This window comes from Mus caroli, chromosome 14 (genome assembly GCF_900094665.2).
Source record: "Mus caroli chromosome 14, CAROLI_EIJ_v1.1, whole genome shotgun sequence".
Lineage (NCBI taxonomy): Eukaryota > Metazoa > Chordata > Mammalia > Rodentia > Muridae > Mus > Mus caroli.
In genome coordinates, this window is record NC_034583.1 from 13137744 (window position 1) to 13150191 (window position 12448).

Below are 12448 nucleotides of genomic sequence, written 5' to 3' on the forward strand. Positions count from 1 at the left end.
AGGTTTAATCCAACTCAAAGTTTTACTTAAGTTTTGGTGAAATACAAAACTGGATGAGATCATTCTGTTGATACAGCTGAAGAGTTACATTTGTGAAATTTAAGAGAGAAAGGGGGAAAAACCCTCTTTGCTGCCCCTATTCTGAAAATCTAGGTGGCTTCAAGCCTCCTGAGCACACTGAATTTACTAAGTTTCTCATCACTTTGTGTTGTTACAACTTTACTTTTGCATATCGGCTTTGCTGCTGGGATCTTCAGTCCAGTGACAGCAGACACACTGTCTTCTCCCTCACCAATGACCTTGGGTCGGAACAATCTGCTGCCACCTATTGGAACCGTTGACGTAGAACACCTGAGCGCCATGGGGCCACAGCGGCCAACAGTAAGCCTTTCACCCCGCCTTCCCGGGCTTACTCTGAGCTCTCCCCAGCAGTAGTAGTTCTGTAGGACTTACCTTGAACCACACTCTCCTCTGACAAAAACAAACTGGGTTCTAGACCCTGGCAGTGACGTTGGAGCTGCTTAGGAATGGGTACCGCGCGCGGCAGCTGAGGTTGGGACAGGGTTACTATGGAACAGGTGCGGCTCCCAGGACACAGCTCTTTTGTGACTTTTGTCTCCTCTGCAGAAATCCCATGGTGACTCCAGCCGAGCCCGAAGTGCAGTGGTAGACGAGCCTAACCAGCAGCCCCAAGAGAGGCTCCTTTTGCCTGTCTTCTCTAGACCCAACACAACTCAGTCATTTCTGGTAAAGTACTTCCTATTTATCTGGTTCGGAGGGGTTAACACAGTGTCTCAGATAGCCCATGCTGGCCTTGAACTCCTAATCCTGCCTCAGGCTCCTATTTGTCGTTGATAATTTGGGTAAGAAGTGGGTGTCGGGGGGATATGTTTGGCAAACTTAGGACTTATCTAGTGGCTTGATTAACTCAAATAGTTGGATGTTCTAATGATAAAATACCATTCTAGGTATATCTTCCTAAAATTCTAAGTGGTGCCCTGCCTCATTCTTTTGATGGTAAAATGCCCTACTTATAAAATAAAAATCTCAGCAACATACTCTGAACATAAGCACACAACATGCACCACTGCATACCTGCTCAACCTGACTGTGCTGTCTTCCCTGCTCTTGTGCGGTTTACACAGTAAAGTGGGGTCAGGTGGCGGCCTCGGAGTGTGAGCTGAGTTGACCCTCTTTCTGATGGCTGTGTTAAATGCTGACGCTTGCCTTCTCAAGTGCTGTGCACTTACTTTTACTTTTAAGGAAGTACTTGAAAAAATCCTGAGGACTGGGGCCATGTGACCTTGCACACCTGTAGGTCAGTAGGTGGTTCCTACCTCATCTGCTTTGTGGCAAGAGGGCTTGCCAAGCACAGGGGAAAATGATTGAGCTCACACCAAGTGCTCAGCCAGGGATTCTCTGTCCTGCTCCAGTTTGCAGAATGGCAGCATCTGTAGCTCATGTGCCCAACCTGACCCTTGGGCCATCTACTAACAGTGGTAGGAGCTTGTATTTCTATGTTTCACAGGGCTCCCACAACAAATGACCACAACGTGGGCAGCCAAAACACCAGAAATGTATCCCTCTTACAGTGACAGGAACCGGGAGCTCTCTGTAAGCTTTAGCGACCTTTCTTGCCTCTCTAAAGCTTCTGTGGTTGCCTGCAGTGTTTGGGCAGCCTAGCCTAATGGATAAACCCCAGATCTTAGTGAGAAACCCTGCTGCCAAAACAAGGTGGGCAGCTCCTGAGAACCACACCAAAGGTGGGATCCTGCCATGTGCACTCGTGTGGGTACACACTCACTGCTCATAGGCACAAAGAGGAATTAATTTTAAAAACAGTTGGGGTTAGAGAGCTAGCTCAGTGGTTAAGACATTTGGGGTTAGAGCTAGCTAAATGGTTTAAAAATGGTGTTTTCGATTCTCAGCACTCACATGGCAGCTCACAATGTAACTTCCCGGTGATACATGCAGTCAACATGTTTATTACAATAAAATGAAAATTAAAAGATAGCAGCCATTGAATTTATAGTCCACTCTAAAACAATAGTTCACCTTAACTTGATTACTCATGCGAAGAAATGGGTTTCCAAAAATAGTCACATTCACAAGTTCCAAGATGATATGAGTTTTGAAGGGCACTATTCAACTCAGAATTTCCTGCCGCTTGAGTTAGGCGGCAAGTCACAGAAAGAGAAACGAAGCTGTGGCTCAGAGGTTCACAGTAATCCCGGAAGCCTAAGAGCATCTGAACGGTCTCATGATTAGAGTCAGAACATTTGTTAAGCCATGTTATGTTCTATATGTTCTTTCCTTTCAAAATTTAATTTTAGTTGCCTTAGGAATAAAACTGAACATAGGAAAACACTTCAAAGTCTCTTTAAAAAATAAGTTTATTATAACAGTAAAAATTGCCTGCCTTAGCATTATTTTCCCCATGTCCTACCATAAAGAGTAAGTAGCAGCTGAAAGTATGCGTGCTGAGCCTTGGGCCTGGAGCTGCTGACTAGAACCTTGTTCCTTGGTGCTTTTGTCTAGGCTAGGAGTCAGTAAATCTCAGTCCAGGAGCCCTGGAAGGGCTGCTGCCTGGCTTTGTAAATAAAGCTTTATTGAAGAAGAGTCACCACGCTTTTACTTTTTACTTTTTCGACAGCTATGTTAAGTCGCTGCAATCACTACCATGTGGTCCCTAAAGCAATCTGCTAATCTCTCACCTTTCTGTTGTTTTGGCTGCCCACGTTGTGGTCATTTGTTGTGGGAGCCCTGTAAAAGAGACAACTACAAGCTCCCACCACTGTTAGTAGATGGTTCAAGGGTCAGGTTGGCTACAAGAGCTACAGATGCTGTCATTCTGCAAACTGCTGCAGAAGATGGAATCTCCAGGTACTTTCCCCTCACAACAGTGTTGATTCTATTTAAATGGCACCCTGTAACCTCCAATGGCATTATCTTGACCAGCTATGGTGTTGCAAACCTGCAATCCCAACACAGTGGAGTCAAAATAAAATGTCTTTTTTTATCTGATTGCAACATTACACCATATGGATTTGTAAATGCTAACATTTTCTTAAAGACGAAGTAATACAGTTGTAGTACATAAAGTTCCTACAAGTTAGCAAATTGCTTTGTGACTATCTAGCTTGGAGTACTCTCCTTGGAATTCAATACAGGTTGGCAGATGAGTTTTTCATTGTTAACGTTAAGGTTTTCCTCTGTGTGGTGGTTTGAGTGAGATGTTCCCCATAATCTACGGCATTTGAGTACTTGGTCCCTAGCCAGTGAGGCTGTTTGGGCAGTTGAGGTATGGCCTGTCTGGAGGAAGTTTTATCAACTGAGGGTGTGTGAGAGTTTAAGACTCCCACCAATTGCTAGGTAGATCTCTCTGCTTCCGGCTTGCAGTTGAAGATGTGGCTTCTCAGCTGTTCCTGCCACCATGCTTTCTGCTTCCCTGCCTTGATAGACTCAACAAACTGTTCCTTCTTTTAGTCGCTTTGCTCATGGTGTTTTATCAAAGCAGCAGAAAGGAACGAATATACTCTGTAAGCCTCAGACAAATATCTTTTGAGCTGCATCCTAAGATGCCTTTTCTTTTCTTTTAGCCAGACACACAGTACCGAAGTTCATGTGCATCTGAGTATCCTCATCAGGCCCGACCTGGCAGGGGCTCTGCAGGTACAGCTGGGCTGCAGCTCTTGCTTTTATCTTCTTTATTCCTACATAGCTTCCTTTCTTGCAGGCTTCTCTAGACTTAGTTGTCCCCCATCTAGGGAAATCATCTTAGCATCAAGATGGGTATAAAAGAAAGGCCAACTGCTCAAAGACAAAAAAGTTCCTGATTTCTGTTTTGTTTGTTTTTAACAAAAATATCTGAGGGACCAGAAAAAAAAAATAGCTCAGTGGTTTTAAGAACACTTGTTCTTCCTGAGAGCCTAAGGTTCTAGCATCCATGTCAGACAACTCACATCCACCTGCAAGTCCAGTTCCGAGAGCTCAGCCTCCCTCTTCTGGCACCCATACCTGTACCTGTACACAAGTGGCATACACTCGCAGGCATACACACATATACATAAGTAAATCTTTTTTCTTTTTTGATTTTCAACACAGGCTTTCACTGTGTAGCCTGGCTGTCCTAGAACTCATTCTGTGGACCAGGTTGGCTGGCCTCTGCCTCCTGAGTGCTAGAATTAAAGGCATATGCCACCACTATCCAGCATCAATCTCTTTTTTTTAAAACTTCCAATCTAGTTACTATATTCAGCTACACTTTGAGTAAGATGTTAATTAGTTTTAACACCTAAGTTGTTGAAATGAGCATCTCAGTTTTTAATGAGTAGGTTCTCAGCAAAACTAGGCTACAGCTTTGGTTTTGTTTTGAGACAAAGTCTCAGTTATTCACCCGACAGCCCTGGAACAACTATGCAGAGCAGGCTGGCCCTGAGTAACACAGATCTTCCTGCCTCTGCCTCCCAGTGCTGAGACTAAAGTACGTGACACCACACCCAGCTTCCTTTTACTTCTTAGACTCTAGCAGTCTTCTCATAGGGTGAACTGTGTAAACATGGTTTTTAATGTCTTGGTGAATACACGCTTCTCAGTACTTAGAGACCATATCCAACTTTAACATCCAACTACTACTTTATGTAAAAGTCCACGACATGTGATGTTTATTATCAAATATAGACTATTTACTGTTATTCTGTGCAATTCTGTGTCCGACAGGTCCTCAGTCACATGGGTCTACAAAACCTCAGAGCAGAGGTGGACCCATCTCTAGAACCAGGCAGTGACCACAGGGCAAGTGAGAACCTGCAAGGTTGCAGCAGACTTGGGAGCACATGGAGGCGTTTCATGCCCCAGCATTCAGGCACCGGATGATGCACAGCCCCTGCAAACAGCAGCTTGGTCCATCAAGAGTTATCTTGGTACAAGTGTCTGAGAAATACTACAGAGTATCTGCCAAAGACTGCACTGGTAACTGTTCTGTATGCAGTTAAGTCTTCTTTCAGCTTTAGTTAACCTATTCCATGGGGCAGTAAAGATTGTACCCCAAAGACTTGACAATGAAAAACCACCCCAAATCACTGCTCATGTTGTCTGTAACCAATCACCAGTTCTTGTACGATTCTTGTACGATTCAGTGAGATTACACACAAATGATTCAGATCACTGGGTTCAGAATATTTCTGTTTATATTGATTCCTGGAGAACTGCACTCAGTTTTAACATATTTTTAGGAGAAAGTGCTGCCAACAATCTGATATATTCATCAAATAAATGTCATTCCTAAACTTTAAGTTCTTTATTACATTTTAAATGTATTTTTGTATGTATGAATGGCGGGGAGGAGTATAGTCAGTGCTGAACTAAGATCATCGAATTTGGGGTTGGGGGGGGATGGGATCGGTGCCTTTATCTGATGAACAATCTTGCTAGCCAAGCTTTTTCTTTAAAAAGCAGAATGAATTAAGACCTAACTAAAAGTATCAACACTATAAACTAATGTTTCTTTCCTAGATCAGCCTTACATCCCAGCTTGGCATCAGGGTCTGTGTGCTCATGTTTGCAATTGTGTGTGCATGCATGTATAGGCCAGAGATCACTGGGTGCCCTTCCTAATTGTTTCTCATGTTTTGAGATAGGGTCTCTCACTGAACTTGGAGATCCTCATTTGTACACCAAGACAGGTTTGTTTTGCTTTGTCAGTGGTAGGGATCCAAACTTGGTCTTCATACTTGTAAGCACTTCACTGAGCCAGTTTTCCATTCAAAGAGCAGTGGAACTGGAGAACGTCTTCCTCTAGTAACACCAACATCTCCTCAAGGGCACTGGGAGCGCAGCAATGGTGTGAACTATGGCTTGAGTCTGTCTTATTAAAATGCCACTATTTCCTTAATTATCACACCACTTTGACATTACTGATTTTCAAAGTGGCTAAATTCAAATGGTTGTCCACTGAAGGTGACTTAAACCATTCCAAGTTCTTATGCCATGAAATAGATGTTTCAAATAACCCACACTGAGTTATACATTAAATAGTTCTATTGTACTTGTGATCACAAACTAAATGTGTGATGTATCCACCTTAAATTATAATGCTCAATGGAAAGAGGCTTACTATTTGCATGATACAAATGAAGACTTGAACAGTCTTAACAAATATACCACATACTGTAGTGAACAGTTATCAACTCAAGATGTAATGAGTATCTTTCTCAGAAGTCTGTACAATGAATACACTGTTATCAGATCTACATTCGTGGCCTTTCTGAGCAGCTATGACTCAGAGTACCCTCAGGTCACTTAGCCTAGTTCCTTACCCTTTTGTGTGTGTCCCCTCAAAGCTAGTTAGTATTCATCTTCAAAAAAACCTGACTATAGTTTACATAGCAAATCGCAGGCTAGCTAGAACTACACAGAGAGACTCCTCTGAAACCACACAAAACAGTTCAAAACACATAAAAATCCTGCTGTACTTAATACATGCAATTTAATGAATTTGGCTCTCACTCTTGCAGATAAAAAGTTCAGAAAAGGCCAGTGAAATGCCTAAGCCTGTGACCTGCAAAGACAGGATGTGTGCCAAAGCCAGCCTGTCTGTTACAATGCTGACTAGGTTACTTAAGTCCTTTAAATAAAACACTTTATCTTCATAGACCAATGGAGTCATTTAAATAATCCACCAGATCTTTGTCATTTTTTCTTTATTTAGCATATACAGTCTTATGAAAAAGTTTGCAATAATATGAACACTGATGTCTCCTACTGCAAGGACAGAATACAAAACCTAACAGTAGAACAAGACAAGAAGACCCTTGTAGGATTAAGACCCAAAGCACGGTAGCATTTGTTTAGAAGACAGCTGTTGAGCAAGCGTTCTGAGGATGTTCTCCATATAGAGTGTTTCTCTTCAGTGCACGCACAGCAGCAAGAGCAGTCCACAGAAACTAATATTCTAAATAGGGGCCCACAAAAGCAAATGTCAGACCGGCCCTCCCAACTATCACCACTACACAGCCTTCACATGAAGCCCTCACACAGTGTTAGGTGAATTCTAGAAACTACTAAGATCAGGTCGACGAACCCTGCTTGGCTTAGGCAGGACAGACAACTTCTCTCACAGGTTACATTAATGGCTGTCATCATCTTGTCTCCACTGCCCCCACTGACACATAAGGACCCAGGAAGAGAAAAACCCCATCATTTCTTTTCCTTCTTGAGTGATGTTCTTTTCCCTCCTTTGGAAGGTTTGCAGTATTTTGCTTCCATTTGAGCCAGAAAACTGTCCATTTCCTTTTGCCGATCCTTTTGTCTGCTCTGTTTGAGAAGTTAAAATATAGCTTTCAATATGCAACACTGTCCACTGATACAAAGTATTTCATCATTAGAAGGGGTTGGAGTCAAGCACCCCAGTGACTAACAGTGGCTACGGGCTGCCTCTGTGGTGGTGACAGCTGTACAGCTTGGAGCGGGGGTGGCAATTCACTGATGTGTACATTCTCAAAACCCAAAAAGATGCTATAAATTATGTGTAAGTGTACCTTAAAGGAAAAAACAAAACAAAAACAAAAAAATCCTGAAATACATTCCAAACAGTGTACCAATAACCGTGAGAGGGGCCTGTGAGGGAGCCTGCCACGTTTACCTGGATGAGTGCTTTCAAGTTATCCACTCCTTCTTCCAGTCCCAGCTCCTTTCTGCTCAACTCTGCTTCTTTAGCCTCTTCCTGAGCCTAGACAGAAGCTTTTATCAGACTCCATGGCAATCAAGAAGTAAGAAATATGTTTTTCTACCCCTTAAAGACAACGTTAGCCCTTCCTAGAGCTGGAGGTCTAGGAACTGCTCATGGAAGCAGTATTACTCCAGGAAGTCCTTCTATGTTATCCCCAATTCTACTTCCTAAATCTAAAGCACAAGTACATCGACATCTCAAACCATATGATGACACAAAGGAACCTATTAGGGGACCCGAAGGGTCATATAGCCGAGGACAGCGTCAAATCGGATGCCAGGTACCAGGCACTTCAGGATCTTCATCTGAAACCCCATTTTGTACACAGCAGCCTAGTGAGCTGCAATGATTTAAAGCCTTTCCCTGGAGCTGGATAGCTGGACCAGCTGTTAGCACTTCTAGCTTTTCCAGAGGCCATGCGCAGCACCCACACCAGGTTGTCTGTCACTCTAGCTCCAGGGAATCAACAGCTTTGAGGGCACCCACACTCATGCACTCACAAACGCAGGCACAAACACATGCAAATACACACAACACAAATTTAAAATGTTTTCTGAGTAGTCAAAAAAACATTAGCAAACTCAGTTTTAGCCTTTCTTTACCTGATTTCAAAGCTATCTTCATTTAACAAAATTTGCCAAAATACCACAACAGCAAGAACTGTGAGGCCCTAACTCATTGTAAAATTTTCCAAATCTCCACTAGGAATAAGGATAAATTGGGATCTTGTTATTCCAGAACAAAAACAAGTTTTGTTCTATTATCATCTCTTAAAATTCAGCATTCCTCAATCCCTTTACACAGCTTTCAAACTGTCATTTCCCCTCTTACTCCAAGTTTCTCAAACCAAAATCCTGATCTAATACAGCTGCTCTGTTTTACATGCGACAGCTGTGACTCCAAGCCATGAAACAGGCATAGCAGTCTCTTCTCTGTAAAGCAGGCCCTTAAACTCACCCCAAACACTAACATTAGTTTTTCTCTCTGCATGTTCTTGTACTAAAAGCTCCAGGTCTTTGCCCACCCACTTGAGCCACACAAAAGACAACTCAAGTACCCACCAGACACCTAACATCTTAAATTGCCAGCTCTCCAGTCAGCTCCAATTGTGAAAGCCAAGATGAAGCAACTGTTGCTTTACCAGCAGTCTGGGGTAACTTTCCCAAAGAGCGTAAGCAGAGATGTTTGCTTCCTTCAACTCCTCAGCTAACATCCCCACTATTCCTGGTTAAACAGGGATGAAGGGACGAAGAATCAACCACAAGTCCCAATCCTAAAGTCTAGGCAATTGTGTTCCTCAGAGTGGGGACAGGAGAGACCACCCAGTGGTTACATGGAAACCAGAGGTGTCAGATCTTTGGGAGCTGGAGTTACAGACGGTTGTGAGCCAACACCCAACCTTGGTCCTAGAAGTTGAACTTGGGTCTCTGTAAGAGCAGTACATGCCCACTGAGCCATCTCTCCATCCCCTTCTTTGTGTATGTATGTGAAATAATTATATGTATTTACAGAATTTTTAAAAATTTTTGTTTTCTCCCTCTCTTCTGGGCAGTTTTGGAGCATTAGGAACCTCCCACATACTAGACAACCAATGCAGCACGGATCCACACAGCACAGCCTGACCTCAAAAGTGGTAATCCTCAGTTAGCTTCCTCTGTGCTCAAGTACGGGAGCACCACCCCGCCATTCTACATGTTTAACAGCACACAGTCACTGCCATCTTCTACCTGTTCAATAACCACACAAGGCCCACACACAGCCTTGTAACCAGGCTCCATACAGCAAAGCTACAAGGACTGCCTCATGTGAAAAGCTTTTCAGAATCACTTGAGGCTGACTTCAAACAGTCCATAAAGAGGAATCATTTTCAGCACAACATACCAAAATAATCAGGGTTTTCTTCCTGGTCATCCAGTTAGATCAATGCTGCAGGTCAAGCAATCATATTTCAGCAGTCTATTTCCGTCGCTGTAAATACAGCAAGACCCCTTTTTTTGAGGCAGCTGAGATGTACTAGGAACAACGTTTACTTACCCTCCTTTTCCTTGCATTCATCTTTTGTTTAGACTCTTTGACGAAGGCACTGTAGGCTGGAATCTCTTTGGATTCAATAGCTTTTTGAATGATGTTTCTTATCCTGGGTTCATCTGTGTATTGTACACAAAGCACAGACTCCATGATCTGGTCCATGTCGCCCTTGAAGTCCAAATAGGCCTGCTTAATATCGTTTAGCTCTTCTTCAGAGCCTTTGTATGTCTTTTCAAAAGCTTGGATATCCTCTAGCGATATCTAATAACAAAAAAGATTGCTTTAACTTCGCGAATTGTTCCTGTGGACTGAATGATGAGAATTAGTCAAAGCCACTAAAGCTCTTTACCTTTTTAAAGAGTAATCTCCAATATGCATCCCAGTCCCGGTCTCCGTTGAGGCTAGCAGAGTCTTCGTCCACTGTTCCCTGTTCATCGTACACTGCTTTCTGTTCCTTGTCACTCAGAACGGCGTAGACTCTTCCCAAGATCTGTAAGCAGAGCATCCAAAAGTCATCCTGAACCTCCCACCGAAACAGGGCAGCTAGAAAAGCTGAAAAATGCCAGGCCGAAGATCAGCAGTGCGCTGTCCTAGGAGCAGGGGCCCCGGGAGAGCACAAGTCCGGGCAGCCGTCCAAACGCGGGCCCACAAACCTGGAAGCGGCGGGTGGCGTCCTCTTTCTGGTCCTCCTCTACTCGGTCGGGGTGCACTTGCAGGGACACCTTGTGGTAGCCGCGTCGGACCTCGCCGTCCGAAGCCTCGCGCCGCACGCCCAGCACCTGGTAGAGGTCGGCGGTGCCGAACACCTGCTCGCACAGCTCCAGCAGCCCCATGCCGGGGAAGAGGCTGCTCCGCGAACCCGAGGAAGCTGAGGCCACAGCCGCTCTGCCGGACAGCCGGCCACCCCGCCTTTTCCCGCCCAAATAACTCTGGGCGCCTGCGTCACAGGAGGAGCGCCGGAGGCGGGGCCAGCCGCACTTCACGGCAGCCGCAAAGCAGCCTCGCTCTCTCTCGCCCGCGAAGTAAAATGCGACCGCGGCGGCGTCTTCTGGAGAGGAGGCACGCCCCACCCCCTGCCAGCCACTACTGTGCTTCCTCCCAGTTCCCTGCACAGCTCAATGACACACGAGAGTACAGTACAAGACCCAACGGAAGTTTTCCCAATAGAGAGCGGATGCTCGGGCTGGCGAGGATGCTCAGCGGGTTGGAGGGCATGCCGCCATACCTGACGACCTTTGGGACCCATAGAGTGGCAGGAGAGAACATACTCTGTCAAGTTGTCTTTTGGCCTACACACACACACACAATCATACAAAATAAGGAAAACTGGGACACTTAACATGTTCAACCCAAAGGTGTTTTGTTAAGGTGATACTCTAAGGAGTACAACTATAGGCTTAGATGACTTCATCTGGGATGAATCCCTCAGTCCATGCAGGAATAGCCTGTATCAATCAAAGTACACAAAGCACAACTTTTAAGAATGCCTTTTATCTCAAAGGATGTGTATCTTTGGCAGCACAGAATCAGCGCCACTCACCTGCTCCAGTCACCTCACACAGCAATGGAAACTAATTGCACTGACCCACCCATCCTATCCTTTTAAATAGTTCACTGCTTCTTTGGCTTTTCCCCTCCTCAGATCTAAAAATCAAAGCCAACTAAAGTTAGTTCCTCTCTTACCTACTGTCAGAGTTCCTTCATGCCCAGTGAAAGAAAACCAGTGGCCACACTGGATGGAGAGCAACCTCTGAGTGTACATTAGTAACTATTCCCAGAACCCAGATAAAATAGGCCAGAGCACTAATTCCTAAAGAACTTAAAACCTACATTACCCAGCATGTAAAAAGCAAGCCTGTAATTCATGTTAAGCTGTAGAATCCCATGGTTCTGGGGCGCTGTGAGGCAGACGGTATATTTGATTTCATACAGCCTGTCATTTACATACTGAACTGGTGATACGTAAACACGATTCTATCATAGACTTTGTTCTGTGTATGTGTGCACACTCATGTGTTGGTTAAAGTGGGCATGTGCATGCTTTAACACATGGAGGTCAGAGAACCACCTTAGGTATCACTCAGTCTTCACTTCCTACCTCATTTGAGACAAGATGTCTGTGTTGTTTCTCCACTGTGCATCCCAGCTTGCCCGTGTCTGAGGATTCCTTTGTGTCTCCACCGTCCCATGTCCCTGTGGGATGCTGCTATTGCAGACTCTGCTTCCTGTCCAGCTATTACTTGGGTCTAAGGATGTGAACTCAGTACCTCAGAGCTAAGATAAAGATAAAGCACTGTACATCCTGAGCCACGTTCTAGGCCTCCCACTGGCATTTACAGTGGGCTTTGGGAAGGCTGTCTTATCATTGTTTTTCCTTTCATATAGGCAACATTATATGTAGGAAAATACTTTGTAGGTAGACATATGGAGCTTGAACCCCAAGTTGTTATAGTTATGTTTCCTACTCCTGAGGCATAGCCTCCCTCATCCGTAACCGTGGATCCGACTGACCCACAGTTGTGATACAGAACACACAGCATAGACTCTCAGCCCAGCGTTGGCTCTGTGAGGGGCTTTGCGCTTCCTTCTGATTACTCTTTAAAGGGTAGCGGAGGACGCCTTCATCCCCGCCATGCAGCAGACAGAGGCAGGTGGCCAGCCTGGCATACAAAGTCAGTTCTGTTCCGGAGA

General features: G+C 44.6%; 2 protein-coding genes across 6 annotated transcripts in view; one reads left to right on the forward strand and one right to left on the reverse strand.

The window, feature by feature from the left end:
• Fam149b1 (family with sequence similarity 149 member B1) overlaps positions 1 to 5294 on the forward strand; it is a 35053-nt gene extending 29759 nt beyond the window's left edge. For 3 of the 5 annotated variants that reach the window (XM_029469113.1, XM_021182330.2, XM_021182328.2), the window contains 4 exons: positions 258 to 381; positions 628 to 747; positions 3600 to 3672; positions 4720 to 4884. In XM_029469113.1, the coding sequence (XP_029324973.1) occupies positions 258 to 381; positions 628 to 747; positions 3600 to 3672; positions 4720 to 4787 (385 nt within the window). In that variant the 3' untranslated portion in view covers positions 4788 to 4884. Of the gene's footprint in view, positions 1 to 257; positions 382 to 627; positions 748 to 3599; positions 3673 to 4719 lie in introns of all 5 variants that reach the window. The other 2 variants (XM_021182327.1, XM_021182329.2) reach the window with 1 other exon arrangement.
• A 1391-nt stretch (positions 5295 to 6685) lies between these two features.
• Positions 6686 to 10710, reverse strand: Dnajc9 (DnaJ heat shock protein family (Hsp40) member C9). Its single transcript, XM_021182014.2, has 5 exons — positions 10411 to 10710; positions 10107 to 10247; positions 9764 to 10018; positions 7643 to 7729; positions 6686 to 7314 (listed from the first exon to the last, which is right to left on the reverse strand). The coding sequence occupies exons 1-5, from the start codon at positions 10588 to 10590 to the stop codon at positions 7198 to 7200; spliced, it is 780 nt and encodes a 259-aa protein (XP_021037673.1). The 5' UTR covers positions 10591 to 10710; the 3' UTR covers positions 6686 to 7197.
• Positions 10711 to 12448: the final 1738 nt, after the last annotated feature.